This window comes from Magnolia sinica, chromosome 8, assembly GCF_029962835.1.
Source record: "Magnolia sinica isolate HGM2019 chromosome 8, MsV1, whole genome shotgun sequence".
Taxonomy (NCBI): domain Eukaryota; kingdom Viridiplantae; phylum Streptophyta; class Magnoliopsida; order Magnoliales; family Magnoliaceae; genus Magnolia; species Magnolia sinica.
In genome coordinates, this window is record NC_080580.1 from 55,053,516 (window position 1) to 55,081,366 (window position 27,851).

General features: G+C 38.7%; 1 protein-coding gene across 4 annotated transcripts in view; it reads right to left on the reverse strand.

Annotated features, from left to right (window-relative positions):
* The window catches only part of LOC131253331 (anaphase-promoting complex subunit 1), a 206,160-nt gene that overhangs the window by 36,000 nt on the left and 142,309 nt on the right, over positions 1-27,851 (reverse strand). For 2 of the 4 annotated variants that reach the window (XM_058254292.1, XM_058254295.1), the window contains 2 exons: positions 18,464-18,538; positions 26-119 (listed from right to left, as the gene is read on the reverse strand). In XM_058254292.1, coding sequence (XP_058110275.1) covers positions 26-119; positions 18,464-18,538 — 169 coding nt within the window. The remainder of the gene's footprint in view (positions 1-25; positions 120-18,463; positions 18,539-27,851) is intronic. The other 2 variants (XM_058254293.1, XM_058254294.1) reach the window with 2 other exon arrangements.

Genomic DNA, 27,851 nt, shown 5'->3' on the forward strand with positions numbered 1-27,851 from the left:
CAATTCCTGATGTATTAATCCATACCTAAAGCTACAAGTCCCAATGCCGACCCTGCAGCAACTGCATAACCTTCTCTTTCAAGTACATTGTCACCACCACTTCTACGGCCTATTTCACCCTGTAAATCAAGTCAATGGGATGAATGTTGGCAAGTATAACATGCAAGTGAAAACTGCAAACAAGGGTTCTATAGAACACAGTTCCTTGTGACGAATTCATATAAAGGCATATGCATGATGCCAATAGTGTTGATAACTGAACAAAATGGTAAGGGAAATCCAATAAAGTGCTTCATGAGAAATATGTCAATTACCTACTTAATGCAAGTTGATACCAACTGACAGATTGTACAGAGGTGATATAAGAAAGATAGCTATAAGATCAGCCATGCTTATGAGACAGAATGTTGGGCAGTAAAGAACAACATGTTTATAGGATGAGTGTAGCTGAAATGGGGATATTGAGACAGATGAGTGGCAAGACGAGGAGGGGGAAGGACAGAATTAGAAATGGATGCATTTAAGGGGTCTTAGTAGTACCAATAGGCAGTGTTCGAAATATTGGTATTGCGTATGTATTGGTTATCGCATCAGATATATCGGTTGTATCGCATAATGTATCGCTGTTGTTTGAAACATAGGGTAACATTAGGAAATTGGTCAAATTTTTCAATGAAAAATCAGTGATTGTTAAAAAAGACATCAATACACACTTATAAATCAAAACATTACAAAAAAACAAGTACACATAATAGGCTTTCTTTGTATGGCGTCCAAATCTATGCACTATCTAACTGAATTGATGCAAGTATATTCAAAGTCTATTTATATAATTTATAAATGTAAGAAGATGTGTGGAACTAGAAACACAAGCAATACATTCAAAAGCAAAAGAAGAATCACTACATCAAGTTTACATACATGTTTGATTTTATGTTTGGACACAAATTGCTACCGATTTGTGAGAAATTGGGAAATTTTGATTTTTTATCAATTTTCCACATCTTGGCCCATCTCCTCCAAATCTCAAAATTGAAGCTCCCAAAACATGAAAAATCATGGATTTGTAATAATTTGACACTGATTTAACATGATTTATAGAAGAAAAGATTGAAAATGCTCACTGGATTGAACATGTGGGATACTAGATATATCAGCCGATATCGTCGATGCTTAAAACACTGCCAATAGGTAATAAGATGAGGGAAAGTAGACTTACATGGTTTGGTCAAGTGCAACAGAGACCAAGAACAACATTGCCTAGGAGTGAGTTGGTGCAAGTTGAAGGTTCTAAAAGGGCAAGGGGAAGACCCAAAAGGATGTGGATGGAGCCATGGAGGTAGTAAGAAAAGACTTGATGACCTATGGTCCAATTGAAGGCCTAACCCTTGATTGAGTGGAATGGCAAAATAGGAATCATATAGCTGACCCCACTTAATTGGAAAAGGCTTGGATGATGATGATAATGAGTAATAATATAATAATAAATAATCCCAAGCAACTCAATAGAAATATCATTCACAAGAGAAATGTCACCTCAGTTGTCAGATGATATATATAACAATGCCCTATCAAGCTAGCTCTGTATATGATGATCCACACACGGTTATCAGATGATCTTTTCTCGAATCAAAGACAAACTGGCTCATAACATATATTGAATGTGAAATATCTAGTCTAGTCATGGTCAAATAGATAAGGTCTCCAACTAACCGCCGATAGACTGAAGTATCACCAACGTTCTCCCCATCTTCTCAAATTTATATTAACCTCTATAGGTGCCAACATAGTCAAAGGCATCCTGAGCATGCGCTTAGGCACACACCTAGGCATTTTGGGCCACCTGTGCCTCGCTTGGACTCTAGGCAAGGTACTATCCCCAGCATGTGCCTAGCACCCAACGCCTAGGTGCACTTGGTTGCACTTGCATAATGTTGTCACATACCCTTTTGGATACCTCAAAAAAGGTTGTTTTTGATATGTCAACGTCCGTTAAGAATGGAAAGAAGTCTTACAAACCCCCATGGAGCATACTTTCCCAATTTTGTTATACGAAAGGTTTTATTTATGAAAAATACCTCATCTTCCAAATTTCTTTGATTTTGTATGCATTAATGAGATCTTCTTGATTTCTTTCTATTGAAGTTTTAAGCGCAACGCTGGCCTTCTTAAAAGCAATTTGAGTTTCCATTTGTTTTGTGCAAGAGAGATGATGAATTAAGGACTTTAGGAGAAATTGGAAATTTTTACAAGATTTGGGGATATTGCCTATTTGAAATTTTAAGGATTGAAAATTTGGTAATGGGCCCTACACATCTTGTTCTAGAATAAGCTTATTCTACAGCAATTGCAGAGGATCCACCTTCAACAAACATAGGAGTCCAGTCCTCTAAAAAACGAGGTGATTTACATGATAGTCCGACAGTGCATGATGCTTGATAAGCAGGCACACAGAAATTTTGCACTGGCATACAATAACTCAAATTAAAACAACTTAATTGTGAAACTCACTGTTGCTAAGTAATAGTCCCAAAATTAGATTCACTGAATAATCCTAACCTCTGATTACTTGTTTGTTGAAATAACACCATTGGATATTTTGCATTTTTAACCATCCAATAAATAAATACCAACCCGATAGTCAGATAATTAAATAAGTGTAATTTTTCATCCAAGATACATCCAAATTAGGACCCATAATTCCGACAGTGAATTGAATTAGTTGTATTCCACTATGCAGTTCTATGTAGATTCCCCAATCATGCAATACTTCCAATGCCAGACTGATATGTGTCTGCATTCCAAGGGTGTGATACATGGTGAGATACCAATAAATAAAACAGTGCATCTTACATAATGGGTAAAAGGTAAGAAGATAACATTTCATATACGCTTTTTGTTACTTAACAATAGTTATACCCTTTTTGTTACTTAGAACTACTGTTACAAGAAAGGTGAATCGAAGTGGCAACAGATTCAGGTGGAAGACCAAGGAAGTGTTTGCTTCAAATGTTTTAAAGTATAAACTGGTAAGAAGTGGGAGCAGGAGTTCATCATCATCTAAGCCTTGTCCAAATTAATTGTGGAGCAGGAGCACAAGTCCAAAGCGCAAGTGACACACAAGGATCATGCCATTAAGCTTAGAACCCCAAATCATCAGATGCAGATTCAAACATCATAAATCCAACCATGCACTATAGGACGATATAAAGCCTAGAAAACGTTGAATCTTAGACTGTAAATAGTTTTCTTCAGACAAGTCTCCAACAATGTAATGTTAAGATGATCGTCCTAACTATCATTATCATAGTCTCAGCCCAACTATTTGGCAACATAGAAATAAAGATCTTCAACTAAGATACAATAAATATGAGTGTGTCAATTGTCTTCACCATCTTAGACATGCCCAGCTAGTTGGTTCTGACTTTACGAATCCTGTTTAAATAAAAAATATCAAGAATGATTGGCAAAAGTATAACAACCAGCTTCCAACCTAACATCGCCTTAACTGAGTTCAGGACCGACTAATGCAATCACTACCAAAAAACTTGAAAGCAGAGCGGACACAATTAATGATTAATTTCAATTCATCTTTTTTGTCATTGTTTTTTTACCCCCTAGAGAAGACAAAATAAATTATTTTTCTTTAACCCTAGATGGGTAATTCGAGGTTAAGGACACTGAACTGAAACTGTTCAAGGGACTCATGTTTGTAGTATGTGCAATTGAAATCCAACTTTTCGTTGATTGGAACTTGGTTGTCAGTAACCTCTTTGTTTACATTCTTCTTTATTTGATGATACAATTATGCATGGAAACATTCTATTCATGGCTTGAAGTTAATCCATATGGATTAACTCTTGGTTGGCCCAATGGTGAAATAGTACACATTGGCCAAAGTTTTAGTCATGAGAGAGATGTCCCCTACAGTTCTCGATTATCCAATATTCCATAACCACTTCGGAAAACCAAGCTGCATGGATCTTGTTTGGGGTTATCCTGTGTGTTTATGTGAACTAGTGACGAACCGAGATGGATTAATCTCTACCATCAGGTCATTTTTCACATCCTTGTCTTGCGCATTTCATCACATAAAAGTATGGATATTCATATCCGTATTGGAGGATTGCATCAAGACTTCTAACCAAGAGGCCCATCATGATAGGATTGGATTAACTTGGAATTATTCTTTGAATTGAGGACGCAACAAATGATCTTAGTCTTGGTGTGATGACTTTGATATATCTAGCGATGCCATATGTATTTGCCACAGGGATGTGAACGGATACATGCATTGATGTTAAGGAACCTCTTGTAATCTAATAAAGGATTAACTGTTGCCGCGGACTTATGATTAGAGGCTTACATCATGTTTCTTGGGCTCCATCAAGCTCAATTCTCCGGGCCCACACTTCTAGATGTTTTAAAATGGATTTCTAAGAGTTTCTAACCATTGGATCTTTTGTTTCTGGTGCTACTTGCATTATGGCCACACGTGCGGGCCTTAGTAATGTGTTTGGGTTAGAGTCCCAAGGCCCATACTCATTACTTTATTTGTTTATTTTATCCTTTAGCAAAGGGGGGGTATAAGTATACTTTCATTGTAATAAATGATTGTCGAGAGGTCGGGCATGTGTAGCTCATCATTCTCTCTCCTCTCTTCCTCCTTTTTGATGGGGACATCACGCGCACGCGCACACGCAGGCCCCCCTATGCAAGTACGCAAGGAGGAGGGCCCCACCATCGATTTGGATCGATGACGACGTCCAGAGAGGGCCTCCTAGTTAGAGGAATACGTTTTGGTTCATTGGAGTAGACTCGATCGTCATGTGAATACCACCATTGGTTCTCATGATCGTGGCCCACTATTCAAAATAATCTAGTACTTTGGGTTTGGCTTATTATTGTTATTAGGAATATCATGGACGGTTTAGATTGCTTTGATTAGTTGTTATTTTTTATTATTCCGTCGCCAAGTAATAGGTTGCGCACATGGCGCAAGTTTTAGGGTATAGGGTTTTATTATAAATAGGCACCCCTTGCAGTCTTTTTGATTTGTTGAAGATTAATAAAATTTCTGCATTTTTCTGCTCCCCTAAATTCCTGAGTTGTGGAGATTCAATTGGGTGTGAAACCCTCCCTTCCTCGAAGGGCTAACTATCATGGTGCGAAGCCACACCTATCCCGATTCGCTCTCACCTTCTTCTATCTATATTTCTCCTCCTACAATCATCTACGCATCAAATTCATCCTCTATTATAGCCGTTTTTCTCTCTACAGCAGATTTCCAAAATCTGGCCCTACAGGAGGGCTGAAACTTCGGCAGAGCACCACGCACAAACCGTGCATCGGATTAAGCTGAGATTTGGGGGTTTTGGAGTCCATCTCTGGCCGACCAGGGCTAAGGTGGTCTTTTTCTGAATAGTGGGCCCCACACATGTGCGGCCAGGATCACACGCATGTGCGTCTGGGCCATTGCTGCTATCCACACGTGTGGTACTTCTCTGGTTCGTCTCTCCTCTCTTTCACTCCTCTTTCACCAAAAATTCCTAAACCTAACCCTAAATTACTCAAATCCCCAATTTTATGCCCTTTCTTCAACCTTAGGGTTTCCTGAATTGAAATTTCTAAATCCCTTGGATTGGGGGAATTATTTGTGTGCATGTGTGGATGAATTTACCCTCCTTTGATTCTTGTTTGGTTTATAATTTTGATTGATCTGACCCTCACATGTGTAGGCCTGGACCCGCATAAGATTCCCCTAGATTGAGTGTTTGAACTTTCGTGTGGGATGTGGAATTTTGTGTAATTGTTTCTGAACTAGTGTGATCTAAAGCCTGAAAATCTTACACATCATACTTGAATTTCATGTCCTACATCACTCTCTCATCTTTCTTCCTTTCTTCTTCTCTTCTTCCATCTCAAACTACATTGTACCAAAGCCATAAGTGATTCCATTTCTTGCTTTCTCTCTTTATCTTTTTTCCTCTTTTTTTTATCTTTCGTCACTTAAAAAAAAAAATAAAAAAAAAAAAAACGGAAACTCTAACATGCTTGGTGCTGACCTAACCTAATCCCTTTCTCTTGTTGTACCACTGCTTGGTGGGTGTAATCATGTTCAACAAAGGCATGTAAGGCCCACTTTCATATTCTACCCGCGTGATGGGTTAAAGTGGGTCATCTCTCATCTATAATTGGACAATTAGATTTAAAGGATAAGGTTAGATTTGAAGACGAAAATTATTCGCGAAGGTTGTCGATGGTATGGAGGAAAAAGTGTATGGGTGAAAGCAAGTAATTATCTAATTGATTATGTTTGTGGATATATACATTCTTCTACATGTGTGAAGTTCAATTTGTTGAAAGTTTTCCCTAGTGTATATTAAAAAATTCTTCCCTTTGTCAATATGGATACCAAGGGTTAATCAAAGAATAATAATGTCCCCATCATATTCAATGTCCCTCCAAATCACATCAGTAAACTAAATGGAACAAACTATCTATAGTGGACCACATCTGTAGAAGTTTTTCTAATAGGAAAACGAAAAGTGAAATATCTAATGTCCCCCAAACCTGATAAAACCGTGGCAAACTATGATGATTTGGTAATAGAAGATGCCCAAATTAGGACATTGTTGTGGAATAGTATGGAGCCACATATCAATGCAAATGCAATCTTCTTCAAGACCACCAAAGAAGTATAGGATAACTTACAGATGTATTCGGGTGAGAAAAACTTAACTCATATTTATGAGATTCTACAAAATATATTTCCATTCCAACCGGGAGACGAGTGTGGGAGAGTACTATTCTGCCTTGTGGGGCATGTGGGAAAAATTGAATGTGTGTCAGCCGATGTCTACAGACGTTGAGACTATGCGAAAGCAAAGGGTGCAATTCCGTGTCACCAAATTCTTCTTTGGCAAAGACCTAAATTCAAACCTATGAGATCTCATATTCTTGGAGGAAGTGAGATCCCATTAGTCCAGAGGCATTCGCCAAAGTTTAACATATAGCTGGTATGACTATAGAGGGTTCATCATCATCCAATTAGCATGCTTTTATCTCTACGTCTGGCAAAGGTGATGGGGGGAGACGAGGTGGTCGTGGTCACGATGGTCAATTTAGAGGTAAAGACTCAAGGGGAGGTTACATTAAAGGCAAGACTATGTGGGGGTAGTCATGGTACAAATTCTGGAGGGGGTAGTGGTCACTGTTAACCAAAATAGCACTCATTGTGGTCTCAACAATCACACAGTTGATACATGTTGGGATCCAGTGGGAAAGCTAGCTTGGGCTAATCAAGTCCGCTCATTCAATGCCGAGTACTTCACGTGATACAATTACTATGTCCAAAGAAGAATATGCAAAGCTTCTAAGAGATCACTCTACCCATGCCTCTTCCTCTACCGCTAGTTTTGCCCAGTTAGGTAGAACCAGTGTTTTAAATATCAACGATATCAGCCGATGTATCCCACGATATATCTTGTATCCCACCTGTGCGATACGAAATACATAGTTAGTGCTGATATATCCCACCTATTCGATCCGGTGAGTATTTTTTGTTTTCAATCCATTTTTTATTTTTTTTTGTAAATCACGTTCAATCAATGTCAAATGGTTACAAATCCATGATTCATCATGTTTTCCATGAAAAATCATGGATTTGGTGGAGCTTTGATTTCAAGATTTGGGGTAGAGTTGCGGAAAATTGAAAAAAAAAAAAATCAAAATTTCTCAATTTCGCACAAATTAGTTGCGATCTTTGTATCCAAACACAAAATCAAACATGTAACCTGATCTAGTATTTCTTCTTTTGCTTTTGAATGTATTGCTTGTGTTTCCATACATGTCTTCTTACGTTTATAAATTCTATGAATAAACTTTAAATATACTTGCATCAATTCAGTTGGACAGTGCATGTATTAAGACCCCATACAAAGAAAACCCCTATTATGTGCATTTTTTTTATTTTTTATTTTTTGTAATGTTTTGATTCCTAAGTGTGTATTGATGTCTTTTTCAACAATCCTTGAAGTTTCCTTGAAAAATTCGAACAATTTCACAATGGTCCCATGTTTCCCAACAACAATGATGCATTACGTGATACAACCGACATATCCCATACGATAACCGATTATGTATCCGTATCCCAAGGGTGCGATACATTACGCGATAACGATATTTAAAACATCGGGTACAACTTGTTTTACTTCTTCTGATAATGTCGCATGGATCATCAATTCTGAAGCTTCTGATCATATGATTGGCAAGCGTAGAATGATATCTTATGTAGTCCAATCCACATCCATCTCTTCTATCACACTAGCTGATAGTACATCTCTTATGTCACACTAGTTGATGGGACATCAACTAGCTATCTTAGTTAGTGCAATTCCTATCCATCTCTCATTGTCTTCCGTTTTGTACATTCATAAGTTTATTATCTGTTAACAAACTAACCAAAGCCCTAAATTGTTCTATCAAATTCTATCCCTTCCTATTGTGAGTTTCAAGATCTAAAGACGGGAAGGATGATTGGTCGACATGAATCAAATGGACTCTATTACCCCAATCGTGAAGAACATGAACTAAAGTTGTATTGTAGAGTAATGTCTTCCCCCATCAGTAACATTCTAGGCTTGGTGTCCCATCTTCGTCATATGTGTCTAGGTTAGAGTGTGAATGTTGTTGCCATGTACGATTGCATAAGCGATAATGCAATCGCATAATCGCATAGTGTGGCTCATATGACATATGCGATGATGGCTTATGGCTTATGCCATCATCGCATATAGCATATGAGCCACACTATGCGATTGTGTGATAGCATAATTGCATATGCAATCACAGATGGCAACAACATTCACACTCTAACCTAGTCACATAAGAAAAAGACGGGACAAGCCTATTCAAATATGATCGTTAGACCCTTCTTTATTTTTATTTTTTCAAAAAAGCCATTTTTTCCCCATAAAAAGGCACTTCTTCCCATATCGGTATCGCACAATGTATCACACCCTTGGGATACAGATACGTATCGGTTATCGCACGGGATATATCGTTTGTATCGCATAGTTTATCACACTTTTTGGGAAACATGGGGAAACATTGAGAAAATGGTTGAATTTTTTCATGAAACTTTGGGGATTGTTAAAAAGGCCCCTAATATGCACTTTTAAATCATAACATCTCAAAAAAAAGATGCACATAATAAATTTTCTTTGTATAGGGTCCTAAGCTATGCGATGTTTACCTGAACTAATGCAATTATATTTAAATCGAATGCATGATAGTTATAAATATATCATAGTCAGGTATGAAAACACAACCAATTCATTGAAAAGCAAAAGAAGAACTGAATAAGTAAAATTTGAGAAATATACATATTAATGATGGGGACTAATTGTGGTCTAGACCCACATGGATAAGTTGAGATTCCACATATAATATTATATTAGTACTTGTTAGGACCCATCTTGGGGCATGTGTTGTATATCCATGACACTCATCCATTTTGTCATATTATTTTACGGAATGGTCCATAGAGCACCATCCACACGTACAGTTGTTCATGCATGCAACAGTACCACATGTAAAGATGTCAGATACCCTAAGCTTACTGAGTAAATTCTGTGGGGCCACCTTCATTCATGCATTTTATCCAACCCGTTCATCCATTTCACCATATAATTTTAAGTCTTTAGCCAAAAAATGAAGCTTATTAAAAAATCAAGTGGACCACACCAAGGCAACGGTGTGAATTGAATGTCTACCATTGAAACCCGTATTGGGGTCACAGATTCTCCGCTGCCATCTGTGGCGGGTCCAACTCATCTTTAACGGTGGGCCCCACGAATTGTTGAACGGTGAAAATCATATTCTCCGCTGCCATCTGTGGTGTGGTCCAGTTGATCTTTGGATATGATTCATCTGTTGGATAATGCTCTAATATGATCTCTAAAAATAGATGAACGGTGTAGATATAATAAATACATCATTGTGGGGCCCATGTAACTTTAATCTCCTTTGAACCGTTCGTACAGCTCGAGCTTAAGGAGCGTCAGTGCTTGTCTTCGCACGACACGTACCTGGACGCGGATTGCGTCCTAACCCTGCCCGTCTTGAGCCCCGAACGGGCAGTTCTGTGGGTGGGCCCACCGTGCAGTATCTGTACATCCAAGCCGTCAATCCCTTTTGCACGTATCATTTTAAGGCTTGAACACAAAAATGAGGTAGATCCAACGATCAAGTGGACCACACCAAATACCAAATAATAAGCTTGGTTGCATTAAATGCAAGAGTGTGTAGTCCATTTTAGCGTTGAATCTGCCTCATTTTTGTTTTCATGCTTAAAATAATCTGAGAAAAAGGGATGGACGGCTTAGATGAAGGGAACAAACAAAAATCAGCTTGATCCAAAACTTTAATGGCCCCCAAAATGTTTTTAATGGTCGACGCTCATTCAACATTGTTTCCTGTAATGTGGTCCACTTGAGATTTATATCTACATCATTGTTTATGTCATGCCTTAAAATATTATTTCAAAATTAATGGACGGTGTGGATACGACACACACATTACCATGGGACCCACAGAACTTGGTGACACTACTTTTGCGATTGTGCAGTGAGTAACTCACTGTGCTTAGCGTACTGTGTAAACTCATGTGAGGTCCACCATGATTTATGTATTTTATCGTCTCCGTCCATCCATTTTACCAGATAATTTCAGGGCTTCAGCCCAAAAATAAACCATATACAATGTTTAAATGGGCCACACCTTACAAAATAGTTGAATTGAACATCCACCGTTGAAAATTTCTTGAGGGCCACAAAAGTCTTAGATGATTGGATCAATCTTAAATTCATATTTTCCCTTCATCCATGTTTGTATGATCTTATTAACGGTTTGGATACCGATAAACATCACTGCAGGGCCCAGAAAGATTTCAACGGTGGAAATCAGTATCACCACTGTTTCCTGTGGTATGATCAACTAAAATTTCTAAGTTTTGGGATCAACCCCTTAATTTATATGGGAAAACGAATGGACGGCGTGGATAGACCACATACATTAAAAGTGGGCCCAACTGAGTTTTCTGAGTACGATAAGAGGGTGCTCAGTAAACTACCACGCAGTCGATCCCCTTTTCACCCCTCCCGCGCCCATCTCCTTCATTTTCCTTCTCCTTCACGCAGCGAGGATTCCGGAGGATGATTTCTGGCCGAATCTCCGAGAACTCCGCACACGCACGTTCCAATCAGCGAAGAAAGAGGGAAATTGAAGAAAATAGCCAAAAAAAATCGAAGAAAGAGGGATACAGATGCTTACCTGTCGAATGGCCCACCTCCGATCACCGCCACAGCCTACGGCTACAGGTACTCTCCGATTTCACTCCCTTTTTTTTTCTAATTCAAATTTTTTTTATTCTCCACAACCCCAAGTGTCCGTGAGTCTGGTTGTCGATTTCCGACAATAATGGAGGAAAAAACACTGCAATATCGCACGATGTGGGTTGTATCGGCGATATCGACGATATATAGCGCGATATCGCACGATATATCGTGCGATATCTGAATTTTGGGATTTTTGGTATCTTCCGGGGGTTATCGAACGAGTGTCATCTCGCTGGGGGCCGATAACGATAATATTGGCCGATAGTATCGATATTTCAAACACTGCTTCTTCCCCCCTCATTTGCAATATTGTTAAGCCCTCTCTCTAGCACTCTCTCTCACTCTAAAGTCCTTTAAGCTCTCTCTCTCTCTCTCTCTCTCTCTCTCTCTCTCTCACTTAAATCTCTTGATTTAATTGAAGAAGAAGGTACCTATGGAATTTAAGTCAAGAATCAAAGATTCAAGCCTCATTCCTCAATAATCCAAGATCAAGGAACAAGGATTGTGCATTTTGTGCTTTAATTCTCATTCTCTTCTTTTACTCTCTCATTCTCATTCTCTATCTGTCTTCTTTGACTTTCTTTCTCTCATTCTTTTTCTTTCTTTCTCTTTCTCAAATATCAATCCTCAAGAATCAAGATATTGCTAATTTTCTATTGGGTTTGCTCATCTTTCTAAAGCTTGATTGTGGTCTATTGTATCATTTGTATTGTAATTATATTATTGTTATTTTTTTTATTTAATCAAGAATCAAGATTCAATATCAGGGTTCAAGTCTTCAAGAGATCAAGATTGAAGACTCAACTCTCAAGATAAGTTCAAGGATTCAAGACTCTTCAATAATTAAGATTCAAGACTCAAGAGTCAAGACTTCTATTTTATTTTTATTTCTTTAGTCCCTCAATCTCATCTATCACAATTGTAGTGTAGTAACTATAGTACTCTCTCTCTCTCTCTCTCTCTCTCTCTCTCTCTCTCTCTCTCTCTCTTATGAATTTTGTAAAACAACTATAGTGAGACTCTCTCTCTCTCTTGAAGTTTCTTATTTCTATAATAATTGTACATTATATTTAGTACTTAACTACTAGCTATAGTTACTACTTACTACTTATTTCTCATACCCAGTGTTCGAGTTGTCGGTGTCGCTACAAGTTTCGTTGGCCGGAGATAAAGATATAATATCGTTATCGCCGATAATATCGCCGATAACCGGAAATGCAGGGAAAAAGGGGAAAACATGGAGAAAATGATGGAATTTTTCAGTGAAACTTCAGGACATGCCTAAATACATATATTTACATATTTAGGAATGAAAAATTTACAAAAAGAATACATTAAATTAAAAGTTTCCATTTAATGGGGGCCAAAAAGCATGCGTTGACCCAATAAGCAAAATATCATTTTTGGAGCTTTCTATTTTTTGCCCAAAAATAGGAGTTGAGTAGAAATTTAAAGAAATTATCCCCATTCAACTGAACCAGGGCCTGCCTGGATGTTATTTTCGGAGACAATGATTTCTTTCTAACAAAAGTGTCACAATTGTACAAAATCGGTTACGTGCCAAAGGTGGACCACACCATGATGATCAACTGGAATGAAAATCAGGTCGATCCACGCTTTTGGCTGGCACACATGTACACTAAGTATTCCATCGGCTGCCCATTGATTTTGAAGTTGTGGCCCACCCAAAAATCGGTTCATCTTGATTCTCAGACTAGGTGATCATCGTGGTGTGTCCCACCATTTTCATGGATCTGATATACTATCAAAGACATGTTTACAGTACAAAAAGAGGTGAGATGTTCATTGGATGGCCCCAAAAAGTTTTAAATGGTCAATGTTCATTCAACATTGTTTCCTGTAATGTGGTCCACTTAAGATTGGGATATACCTCATTTTTGGTCTCATATCGTAAAATTATCTATAAAAATAGATGAACGGCATGGATGAAACACATACATCATGGTGGGACCCACAGAGCAATGGCTGGTGGCAGGGGAATAGCCGATCCGTTTCCGATTCGCGCGGATGCGGCTTAGATACTGACAGTTTGAGTAGCGGTCGGCTACTGAAGTGACGTCACCATGTTCTGTAGGCCCCACTACGATGTATGTGTTGTATCCACACCGTCCATCCATTTTGAGATATCATTTTAGGGCATGAGCGAAAGGATGAGGTAGATAAAAATCTGTACTGGACCCCACCACAGAAAAGTTAAAAATGACACAAAAGAAGGGAAAACACGAATATTAGCTTGATCCAAAACTTACGTGGCCCTCCAAATATTTTTCAACGGTAGACATGCAATTCAACTGTTTCTTATGGTGTGGTCCATTTGAACATTGGATATGCCTCAAATTTTTTTTATATAAACGCCTAAAATTATCTGTTAACGAGTATGGACGGAGTGGATAAAATAAATAAATCATGGTGGGCCTTACATGCGGTGGCTGGGCTGCCTTTATAAACGTGCGGATTGTTCCACGTAATGCGTTGATATACACTCACTGCGTTCTTACGTAACTGATGCGAACTTTTTGGTGGGCCATCATACATGATGGGAGTCTAAAATTTGAACGGTCCACATGATGCAGCACCCCATGAAACCTGTAAGGCCCAACTTTTACTTTGATCCAAAACTTTGGTGGGCCATGAAAGAAGAAAAATGTTTCATCTATTGATTTGCATTTCTCTTTTCTATAGCCTACCGGAGTTTTATATCGGTATGAAATTTGTCCCTGCGAGGTTTCATGTGATTCCGCATCACATGGACCGTTCGGATTACACTCCCATGACACGTGTACAAAGGTGCGCATGTGCGTAGGTGCGCATGCCTCATCAGGTTGGTAAGAAAAGAAAAGAAAAAAAAAAATCCCGATATCTATTACGGGTTTTTCTTTACGAAAAGAAAAGAAAAAAAAAACCCCAAAATTTCTTCGAAGAGATATCTCCGCCGAAGAAATGAGATTTTTGAAAGAGGGTTGATGCAGAAAGGGGATTTTCATACCTGAAAATCCGAACGGAATGGCACCGGGCGCTGTTGATCGATGCGTTCTTCCGAGCTCCAACTTCCGATCCGATCAACAAGGAGGCGATCTTCTCGATTCCGATATTTTTTCCGAAAGAAGGGTTTCTTATTTCCGATATTTTTTTCGATTTTTTGAAAGAGGGGTTTTTTTACGGATTTATGGGTTGTTGGCCACAGTTTTCCCGTAATAGGGATCGTGGTTGGTAGGTACAGTGCGAAAATCTCGATATTATCGGCGATAATCCAAGATTTTCGCCGATATCTCCAATTTTTCACCGATATCTGCGATATTTTGCCGATAATCCAAAGAGAAACGAAAAAAGGGAGTTTCGGTATCGCAAGACTAGCGATGCCGATATTATCGGCGATATTTCGATAATATCGCCAACAACTTGAACACTGCTCATACCCATGCACTACACTTACTACTTAGAACTATAGTACTTGCTAGTTACTACTTATTTCTCACACTCACACATTACTTGCTACTTATTTGTCTACTTTGTTGACTCAACTCATAAAATCTCATTCATGCCTTCTTCCCAATCTTCTTTGAAACCCAAGTCAAATGACCCAGGTTGGAAGCTCGGGCATTATCGTAGTGCTATTGAAAAGGCATTAATAATATATGATTTATGTGGGTTTGTAAGTTTCAGTAGTATTGGCCAACACAAACACCACCTTGAGCACACCCTGGGATCAAATGCAAGAGTTCCAGAGATCCGAAAGGAAATCATAGAGTACATGGACAAGCATGCTAAAAAAAGACATAACACAGTGGTTATTCAAGAAGAGTTTATCGAAAGAGAAGCATATGTGGACATTGATGTTGTTGATTTGGATGCTTCTACATCACCTACGTCTATAGGGCGATCTAGATCGGCACCCAAAAGAGCTCGTGGGCATGGGCGTATAAATAGGTGGTGTAGACCACATCCCGAGAATGTGGTTATCCGAAGGGGTAAGGGAAAAGGACCTACACAAACTACATTAAAAAATCGCTATAAGTAAAAAAGATAAGAACACCATGATTTAATATATCGGTAAATGGTTGTACCAAGCCAGTGTTACATTCTACGCTGTAAAGCTGAAGAGCTTCAAGGTTATGGTGGAAGCTATAGGTCAATTTGGACCTGGATTGAACCCCCTTTATATCATGAAATGGGGGAAAGTTGTCTAAAAAAAGAGGTTGAGTTTATTAGAAACTTTCTCTAAATACGAAGAGGCGTGGAAAATCTATGGTTGTATGCTAACGGTTGATGGATGGATGGATCGATAGATCTAGCCAGACATTGATAAACTTTCTTATAAATTGTCCAACTAAGACCATGTTCTTTAAGTTTGTGGATGCATCGGCCCATTCCCATACAGCCAGGTATTTATTCAAATTGTTAGATAGTATAGTTAAGGCGGTAGGAGAGAAATATGTTGTCCAAGTTATTACAAACAACGTAGCTTCTTACATAGCCGTCGGTCACTATCTCATGAAGAAGAGGCTCATTTATTTTGGATCCCATACTCAATAAATTGTATTGATTTAATGTTAGAAAATATACGTATGTTGTATATTAAGATAATTTCTCGGGCAAGAGAATCATAGTCTTTATGTACAAGATCAACATCACGTAGTTGTTTAATAGATTTCAACCACTTTACTTCATTTTTTGTGAATAAGATCTTATACTTGGGTGGAAAATGGGCAAGCGAGAGCAAAAGTGGGACAAAACTCAAAGCATAAGAAAAATTAAAAATAAACTATTTTATTCTTAGATCTTGGCATAGATTTCACTACAAATCCATGTCAGCATGATTCTCATGCATTGACATAGATTTAAATTTAAAATTTCAACATTTGGGAAGTGGAAATTGGGAAAACTAGGAAAATCCTAATTTTCCCCATTTCTCCCCTAAAACTGGTAATTAAAGAGTTAAATTTTTATATGCTGATGAGAGGTAGCCGATCTATTGAATCTCCAAAAGCTTTCCAAATTTTGGAATTTTTTAATTATTTAAAATTATGAAAATGCATTAAAAATCTACTTTATTTAAAAACAAAACAATGACATTGTTTCATGAAATACTTATTAATTTTTGGTTTTTATGGATGTATGTTGATGAGTGATGTGTTGCATTTTTTAATTAAAGTTATTTTTCAATGATTTAAAACAATTTGTTTACTGATAAAAAATAATTATGTTATTTCATAATTATGCATGCGTGTATGGATAGATGTATGATATATGTATATGTGAATGCATGATGGATGGATAAATGGATGTGTTATGCATGTATGGAAGTATCATGTATGAATGGATTGATAGATGTGTATGAATGGATGCAAGCAAGTATGCATGTGTTTATGGATGGATGGATGGATCGATGGTTGGATAGATGGATTATGTATTTATGTATGTATGCATGGATGGGTGGATGATGTATCTATATATGTATACATGGATGGATGGATGATATACGTATGTATGCATGGATGGATGCATGAATGTATGTGCACATGGATGGAAACTAAATATGCATGGTTGTTTTTTGCAATATTTGATTGCTAAATATATAAACATTTGTCTTTTAGAATCTTCTGGAGTTTCACTAAAAAATTTCACCTTTTTCTCCGTCTTTCCACAAATGTTTCCCTTACTCAACGATATTTTTTCAAGTATTAGCGATATCGATACATGTTTCTGTATCCCCGATTATCGAGACATGTAAGGATACTAATCACTAAACACCGGTTGCATCTTCATTGGTTGTCGGTGCTAAGCATTTGATCAAAATGACAATGTCTAAACCATTCATGATCTTTCACACTCATTAACATGATTAGAAAAGAAAAAGGGAAAACGACATGACAAAACTCATGATTAGTCAACCAGCATAATTCATCATAGAGCTACAGTCTCCTCCAGGATAGCTATCACTCAAAAGCAAAGAAAATTTCAACCGAAATATGATAAAAGGTAGACAGTTTGTTCATTCACCTTACATCTGTTTCGTCGAATAAGACGAGATGAAAATTTAGACAAAGGCTTGGAAATGATAGTTGGAAGGAATCAAAATACACTATATAGAAGACGAAGATGACAGCTAGTAAAGGTTAGGAGAAGATCATTGCTTCAAGTAGCAATACAGGATGGGTGGATATGCCTAAGGATAACTTGATGGCCTTGAGAAGGGTAACCCAGAGGAAATTACAAGTATCTTGGATGTTATTCATCATTTTCATACTTGATTTTGACATATTAAGTTAATGAGATAAATTCGTAAATGGTACAATAAATGATAGTCAATGATTAATTGATTTCAACATTATTAAGGGATGATTACCTTTTAATATTTTTTTTATGCTCTAAGTAAAATTATATCCTTCATATCTTTGTACATGAAGATGTATGGTATACAATCACTTATTTCTAGTAGAATTTAAAGCCTTAAACAACAACAAAGTTACATTAGTAATGGACTAATGGTGAGAATTAGAAACAAAATAACACCACGTGCATATTGATTTATTAAAAGTGGGTATTGATATTTCTATCTAATATCCAGATTTCCTTATCTTTCAACATTTTCAAATTATTCACTTTCTTAAAAAGGAAAATATGACACCAACTTGCAGAATCACTTTACACATATTGGACTCAATGAGTCAACTGGGTAGAATCAACACATGATATTGAGTTTTCAACTTTATCCTTGATTTAGATAGACCTTTTAGTCATGTTACTGGCTTGACCATCCATATACACCAAGAAGGTTAAAGGTCCATTCATTTCATGGTTTTCATCAATAACAGATGCTAGTATTGTGGAAGCCAATTAGCTCAAACTTCAACAAACTCGAGAAAGCAAGGTTTTCAAATTCAACAAATCAAACAAGACCAACAAGGAAACTAGTAATTTCTTTTAAAATTGAAGAACAACATATTAACCACCTATACACACCACAAAAAATGTTCCCTGCCAAACACAAGTACGTTATAAGCAACAACCAAAACCAGTGCACAGAAATAAAATAAACTCACTACCAGAAGAATTTTCATAGTTAATGGATGTGCTGATCCTTCATGAAGAAGTCCAACAGCCATGAGCGCCGCTGACTGGAAGCCAACAAAATGCACTGAAGGTTACAGATTATGAACACAATATATATTATTTGTAGTGCTATAAACACCACTAGCTCTATCAAAACATTAGATAATGCCCACAATGGTAAATCGCTGATCAGAAATATCAAGCTCTAGAGTACAATTAAAATAAACAAAAAAAAGATCAAATGAGAGAATTGGTTAGAAATGCACAGAAGCACCGCTGACTGGAAGTCAACAAAACGCACTGAAGGTTACAGATTATGAACACAGTATATATTGTTTGTAGTGCTATAAACACCACTAGCTCTATCAAAACATTTGATAATATCCACAATGGTAAATCTCTGATCAGAACTATCAAGCTTCAGAGTACAATTAAATTTAAAAAATTAAAAGATCAAATGAGAGCATTTGTTAGAAATGTTTATATATGTCAAATATAATAGCAAAAAGGAAAACAACGGTCTGCATTGTATTCTTTTATATGTTGTTCGTCTGTCCTCTTTAGTTGCAAAAACTGTGAAGAAAGGTGGCAACAAATTCAGTTGTGGGAGCTGGAAAGCGTACATTTAAAAATATCATCATCATCATCATCATCTAAGCCCCTTATCCCAATTACTTGGGATCTACTTGGGGTCTATTTAAAAATATAAACAAGTATAAATAAGTAGGAAGCAGGAGTAAGAGTCCAAAAGCACGATTTGAAGGGTGAGCGACACCCAATTAGAAGGATTCTGCAACTTTATTTGAGGTATTTAACCATGATTTGATCACAGCTAAGTTGGTCTATCGTCGCATAATTACAGGATTCATGGCTAATGATTTGGTCTCAACTAAGTTGGTCCATCGCATAATTAAAGGATTCATGGTTAACGTGTGTTCTTTGAAAGTTTCCTACATTAGAAGTTGCACTAGTATAAATTTGGTTGGTGTCTGTGTGCCACTGTACTCATGTTCTTTGGTCTGCATGAGTTAAAAGTGTTGAGCTTTGTCTTTTAGTCCATTACCTTTCTTTCTTTTTTGAAGGGAAATGATAACTTCATTATAAAAAATAAAAATAAAAAAGAGTAAACAAGAAGGCCGAGATGGCCATACAAATGATGAGGGATCATCTAGAGGAAAACCTAACTCAACAATAATTGATTCCCTATTACACCCAGAAAATTCTTTTTTCCAGAAACTTATGAAAGATTGTTCCCCTCATGCATCATCATCCATAGTTGCTCTCATCTAGTCAGGTATCTTTTGTCTTGCATCGTCTGATAGTGTTCCTTGGGTCATTGACTCAGGAGCTTCCAATCATATGACCATTACATATAGTGTATTGTCTTAGTTAATACAATCATCATCCATTACTTCTATCACATTAACGGATGGTACTCCAACCGTGTGTATGATTGGGTATTGCTCGTCCTACCCATCACTTTCATTGTCCACAACATTTTACATCCCTAAATTTCCTTTGAGTTTATTGTTTGTGAGTAAGCTTACCAACTCCTTAAATTGTTCTATCACATTTTATCCTTCTTATTGTGACTTGCAAGATCTAAAGATGAGAAATATAATTGGTGGAAGAAGCGAATGGACTCCATTACCTTTATAGTGGAATAACTAGAGTCGCATTGTGGACAAATATCTCCCCACATCAATGGCATTCCAAGCTTAGTCATCCCTCCTTAATTTTGAAAAGTAGTTCCATCGTTGTTGCATGTGTCTAGATTAGAATGGAAGGCTTGTGCGTTGAGTAAACACCATAAAGTGTCATTCATTTCTCGTGTGGACAAGAGAAATAATAAACCTTTTTTATTTAGTACATTATAATATTTTGAGTCCAATTCATCTCACTGGTTTAGCTGCTTTTAAGTACTTCGTTATTTTTGTAGATTATTCTCATATAACATGGCTATATTTGATGAAAGATCAAGTAGAAGTGTTTTCTAGTTTTTCATATGAAAGCACAAACTCAACTCAATTTTATGACCTGTTTGATTTTCCATGTCAAAGGTAATTACCTTGTAAATGGGTATTTATTACTTTTTTTTATCTTGTTTGATAACCAAAGTGTATTGCTCCATTGAAAACTGGTCCAAAAATATTGACTTAAATTGGTGGGCCGCATCATGATGTATGTGACATATATGTACCATCCATCTGTTTTAGTAGAATATTTTGGGTCATGAGCCCAAAAAGAGGCAGATCCAATGCACAAGTGGCCCACACCAAAGGAAAAAGTATCCTTAAAACATCCACCTTTGAAAACCGTTTCCTTCACCAGGCCCGCATTGATGTTTTTTTGTCATCTAACATGTTCGTAAGGTCACACAAACATGGATAATGGAAAAACACAAATATCAACATGTTCCAAAATCTCTGGGGGGGCCCAAGAAGTATTTAACGGTGGGCGTTCGATTCACCATAGTTTCCTGTGGTGTGGTCCACTCGAGTTTTGGATCTGCCTCATTTTTGGGCTCATACCCTAATTTCAACCGGCATAACGGATTGTAAGATCCGACCCGAGTTCTTGTATGTGCATGTGTGTGTAGGTATGTATTTCATTTCTCTTGGTCCTACGGTCTTACCGGTCGAATCCCGGCGACCCGCAACCCTCGGATAGTGTTTTGTGGTCATCCTTCAGTCCAGTCACTTTGACTCGACTCAGATCGGCCCGAGACCTATGCGCATCGTCGTTGCGGTTCCAACGACGTGTCTTGTGCGTCCATCCGATATATAGATCAAAAGTTATGAACATTTCATTGAATGACCACTAATCATGTGGCCCACTTAGATATGATGCATGTGGACCACCACCCTTGGCACAAGTTCCAAGGCACACTACACACACTACACAAAAGTTCCATAACAAACACCACCCAACCCTACACACTACACAAAACCTATCCTAGCCTACAACATTGTTTTCTCCTCCCATAGGCAATCATTGCCTTTTCTTACAACTCATTATTACATTGCTAGAAAATTCATCCTCCTCATTTTCCCTCCAAGCTAGCAAAACCTCCCTCCCAACGTCCCTTTCGTCCCCTTTTCTCCAGCCCTCTAAGCCCTAAAACCCCTTAAATCCCACCACTAAAAATATATCTCAATCATCAAAATCTTTTCCTTGCTCCAAGATCTTCATGGTGTGGAAGTTTGAGAGTTGGATTGCAAGTGGGTGACTATGTTTTTGTTGATTTCCTTTCTATCCTTTAATCTTATTATTTCTTCATCGATGGATCATATGGGACCCACCAATCCATGGTGAGGATCCCATTTGATCCCATGGATGTGGCCCTTTGGCCCATCCTACATGCATGTCATGTTCCATGATGGGGCCATTCTCCATGGACCCCATCATGATGTATTTCATGATCCACTCCATCTCAAGGTCATCTAGACCTTAAAGATCATGTTGGGATGGCATCCCAACCATCTATTGTAGATATAGACCATGCATGTGATAGTTTTAAGATTGTAAGTGTAAATCAAAGTAGATCTATGTGTTTGATTGCTCTTGGGAGGGCCATTAGTGGCGGGGCTCTATCCCCATGGCCGGATTGTCTTTCTTCCTCTCTTTTCCTTTATTTATGGATGGTGATGTGTGTGGCCCACTTGGTGGGCCTAGGACGTCCCAAAAATCCAGCAAGGGTGAGATGCCCCTACCACCCATTTCATGGTTTTTGGGCACCATATTTTGATGCATGCAAGTGCCCTAACCTAAGTTCTTGATCTGGACATGTGTGGGGCCCACTAAGGAAGGCCACACATCCTTTTATTTGCTGCATATATATAGATATAGGCTGATATATCCAGCCATATATAGCTGTCCAAAAATCTGGACTGTTGCAAGGACTGTATAGATAATGTTTGGCATAGATTTGGACTATGTTTACCACTATTTTTCTTGATGTTGTGGGGTGTAATATGAAGGAGTGGACCCCACCTTGAAGTGTGATGGATCACACCTTAGATGGCCCATGCAATGGCACCCAAAAGGAGGCCCCAAGGGGAGTAGGTGGCCCACCTTGCTGGACCGTCCAGCCCTATATATGGAGGGGAAAACACAAATTTCAAATTGATTTGTTGAGGGGTGGGCCACTTTTGTGGACGCCACCTTGCTGTATTCTATGGGAAAAATGTCAAACACTCATCCCTCCCCTCCTAAGTGAAGTTTGGGTCCACCTTTTGGTGTGTACATTGTATGGACAGCAATGTTTTTACAGCAGAATTTTAAATTTCTAACTTGTTGTCCATGAGATTTCTCCATGCTTTGCTTGGGCTTATGGCTCTCCAAATGGCCCATCTTGTGGCCCATCATGTTGGGACCCCCTTGGGGATGTGGGCCACCAATTTCACCTCAGAAAATAGAAGTATGGCTGCTGGAATGGCAGCCCATAGCTGGACGTTCCAGCATGGTTGGCGTGGGTCCCACATGTGGACATTCCACAAGGGAGATGGGCCACACACGTGGTCCACAACATGGAGAATGACATGGACAAAACACACATTATAGTGGGCCTTACAAAGGTGGACGGTCAGCCCATAGCTGGACGTTCCAGCATGGTTGGCGTCCAGCCATGGGCTGACCGTCCACCTTTGTAAGGCCCACTATAATGTGTGTTTTGTCCATGTCATTCTCCATGTTGTGGACCACGTGTGTGGCCCATCTCCCTTGTGGAATGTCCACATGTGGGACCCACTTTGATGTGCTTTAAGGGAGGGACGTCCCAGCCCTTGGACCGCCCACCATGGGACAACCAGCCCATTGGGCTGCTGCTGGACGTCCAGTCCAGCAGCATGGCCCACCTGATTTATGTGTTTTATTCACTCCTTCATCTGGTGGAACCCTTTGTGACTTGTATGGGCCACTAGGGATTTAAAATAATTGTATAAATAATTTTTTATTGAATTTCCAGCAAGCCCAGATAGTGGGTGAGCTAGAATTTCAACATTAGGCCCAACGTTGCTACCCACAAATGTACGTTTTGGGGCAGCATGGCCCACCAGATTTGGGGACATTATTATGCATATCTTGCCCTATTTTGATTAGATTTTTGGGCTTAATTAGTGCACTCTTAAGGCCCACCTTAAATGGGTTTTTATTAGAACAATATTCATAGTTGATTGTTGGGTTTCCTAGGCCCAATGTCTTGAAACTTTCTTGATAGGCCCCTGATCTTTGGGCCTATATTTAATACACTATTGTGATGGGCTTGATGGGCTAAAATACTCAAGTAGTTGGGCCCTTGCTTGCCCATTAAATTAAACCCATACTTGGGCTAAAATGTGAGGCCCAACTCACTTGTTTCAAACATAAGAATTGCTCATATGGTTGGGATAATGGGCTGCCCTTTAGGCCCACCACAATGAATGGACTCATGATCTTTATGGTTGGGCCCAAACCTTGCTTGAGGGCCCACCATATTGCCTAAATGTTGGGCTTGGTGTATAGCCCACTAGGCCATGAATTGTTTAGACCTTGGGCTTTGCTTTATATGCGTATAGCGGGCTACCTTTTGGGGACCCAGTTGAGGTTGGATGTCCTCCTTGGTGGCCCTAAGGTAGGCTCACAGGGTTCCTATAGGTGGTTGAAGGCCCACCTTAGCCCTCGATTAGGGCCGCTTCTTCCTTGGGGCTTTATGACTATCTTAGCTTGTGGGCTACCCCAAAGTATTGGGCCCCCACTAGAAAACTTCTCCTTAGAGTACATGTTTATGTATCCAGATCTCCTCACTCCTTAGGAAGGAGGAATATAGTCGAGCAGCGTACTTACACCATTATGACTCATATGCACCATCTGCGTGAATGGATTGCATTGTGTGTAGTCATTGGGTTGACATGATTGAGGGATGGAGTTTCTCCCCTTGTGCACATCGAGTGCTTGAAGCTAGTACATGATCTGTATGCGTGACTCATGCATTGGCATCACATTTCATGATGATACTGCCCTTGCTTCATCAGGGCCTTGCCTCCACAGGGACATTCGTAGATGGCTGTATGTGTGGACATTGGAAATGTTACTTGAGCATATTGGGTGCATAGGATGCTCATGGGTGAAATTCTCAAAACTTCCATGGTACCAAGGATCTGCCCCAACGCCGTGACCGAGTGGAAACTATGAGCGCACGAGGGACTTATACCGTTAGGCCAAGACTCCCACCATCATGTAGTCGGTTGGGTAGGGGTGTGGCCTTACCCGCCTGAGAGAAGGAGAGCAATAGCTAGGCTGAGTTTGACCAGCTCGTGAATGGGTCCGCTACCGTCGAGACTTGCTGGTGATTGGCTAACCACGGGTGGGTAGTGAGGTCTCTTACGCTCGTTTGACTGTGCGGGTCTGTAGAGCGGCAGTCATCCTGCAGTGTACTGGACCCCGGTGATTTTCTTATGATTGGAAATGTACTTGATATGTGGATTCGGATATGAGCACTAGCATCACTTCGCATTGGCTACTTAAGCCCCTTTATGCATCGCCTTGGTACGGCGCCCGGTACTCATTGCATTGTATTCATGGTAAGCCTCGGTAAGGCTAGCGATATTATCATTGACCATGTTTCCTTTCCCGTACCTTCTATTATTATTCTATGCACCGTTACCACACACTTCCACCACCCTCTAAGCTTCTATAAGCTTATGCACGATTGATGCGTGCATGAGATCCTAGGTCAGCATCGTACCAGCAGAGCTTGGACTAGAGTTGAGCCGAGAAAACCAACACCCCCCCCCCCCCAAGTGTTGCAGATCTCCTTCCTCCTCCTTTTGCTATCAGATGTATTTCCATTCTGCTATGTATTTGTAAAAGTTCAAATTTATAGTAGATTTTGTGATGTGCCCCTTTGTTATTTTCAAGATTTAATTGTTGTGATCTTGGGTATGCTCATATTAGAAATGGTTATACTGTTATGGAAATCCTCCTTGTAGGATCCTAGGATCGAAACCTGCCTCATGAGCCGAGAATGGGGTACTATGAAGGCTGTTGCTGCCAGAACCGGCTATCGGGTTCCTTGTGAGTCCGGTTACCGAGTCTGGGGCGTAACACGGATGAACGATGTAGATGAGCCACATACATCATGGTGGGCCCTACATTCATTTCACAACCATCCTCGATTTTAATGTTCAAAAAGTAAGTGGTCAACATTTGCATTAGGAATCATTACCCATTTACAAGGTAATTATTTATGACATGGAAAATGAAACAGACCCTGAAGGTTTGTATTCTACGTTTAGATAATGTAGAGAATATTTATCTCATGACTTTAACTCGATGTTTTATATAGCGAATAGCGTGTAGCATAGCGTTCGCCTCTTTAAAGCGTGAGGCATAAGCTACATAGCGTGTAGCTTACATTACACGCTACTGCTAGATTTTTAATCAAGGTTGTGCTTAGTTACACCAATTTCATCATATTCTGCACCAAATTAAACCGATTAGTATTTAGTATTGGAATTTAACAAAATTTCATGATATTTGGTGGTTTCAAACACAAACTAAAGTAATAAGAAATTTCAATGATCAAGTATAAAGATAAAGAGAGCAATGAAACTAATTTAATACTACTACTTATATTATTTTATAAAAAGCAATAGAAAGATTAATTAATTTTTATTGAAAAATAGAAAAATGTAACAAATCATTGATAACATGAATTGATTTTAAGGTAGTGAAAAATAACTTGTAATGTGAGATACATAGCATGTAGTGTACTCTATGCAGCGTGCAGCGTATGCAAATTATCATGGAGCATATGCTACACACCACTTAAACTACATAGCGTTAAGGCTAAGCTACGCTACATAGTATACGCTACACGCTACATGATGTGTCTATTTAAAACATTGATTTAACTCATACATTGTATCCCATGGAATAATTCACCAAACTTAATGTGCACACACACCATAATAAAATGGGGTAACTAAACAAAAGAACCATTATTTACTGGAGGATGTTAGAGCATTGTTGTTAAATATGAAGGTTTCTAAAATATTTTGGAGTGATGGAGTTTTAATTGCATGCTACCTAACAAATCACATGCCTTCATCGGTTATAGATGGAAGGTTACCTCGCTCTATCTTGTGTCCTCAAATTCCTTCCTACTCTATTCTTTCAAAGGTGTTCGGTTGTGTGTTTTGTGCATCAATTTGATCATGTTCATGACAAGTTTGAACTAAGGGCTATCTAGTGTTCTTTTTTTCTTTTTTATGTACTCCCGTACCCAATGGGAATATAAATGTTATAATCTAGTCTCCCTAAGAAGTTATGTGTCGTCCGACATCACATTCTTTGAACAAACTCCAAAATCCTTTGAGAAAGTAAAATCTTTACAATTTGAAGAAAGCTCCATAACTACTCTTCCCATTATACCTGATAATTACCAATGTTGATGATAGCGATGTTATCAGCTGAAATATCATTTGATATATTATCAGTATCACACTCATGCAAATATGAAATCCCAACTTATTCTAATTAATTCCTCGTATCACCGAAAATATTGGCAGATATCGTCAAATATCGACAATATCACAAAATATTGCAAACTCCCCTTGTTTATTTTTAAATGTATCGATATTAGCGATATATAGCCGAAAAAAAAAAAAAATCAGAAAAAACATATCTTTCTTCTTCTTCTTCTTCTACTCTCTCTCTCTCTCTCTCTCTCTCTCTCTCTCTCTCTCTCTCTCTCTCTCTCTCTCTCTCTCTATAGAAGACTCCAACAGACAATAGTCTTCTCTCCCTCTTTTGGTTTCTCTCTCCTATAAGACTCCAATGGCCGTTTCCAAATAAAGAAAGGTCACACGCCTTTATTACTTCAGCGTGTCACCCCATGTTATGCAAGAAGGGGTCAATGACTCCATAAGGCCCTACTGTGAAGTAATAAGGCCCTACTATGAAGTCTATGAAATCCAACCCATTCACCAGGTGCGTCGCCTCATGTTAGGCCCAAGTCCAAAAAATCAGCCCCATTAGTGATTTAGGTGGACCAAACAATTGGAAACAATGTACAGGCAATGCTCACCCTCCAAATTAATTTCCTTGTTGTGGCCCACATGAATCACAGATGGGCTGATTTTTGGGCCCTATAAAAATCAAGGGTGGACTTCTCTTTACAAACTATTTCCTTTGGTGTGGGCCACCTGAATCACATTTCAACCTGATTTTTTGGCCTTGGGGCTAAAGTGAGATTATGCATCTAATGATGGGAGTGGATTCACATACCGCATCACAATGGACCTTTAAAAAAAATGAAGGGTGGGGCCTACTGGATTTGAGCTAATATATTTCAAAAAAAAAAAAAATCTTATTGGCCCCCTTGATTATTTATGGGGC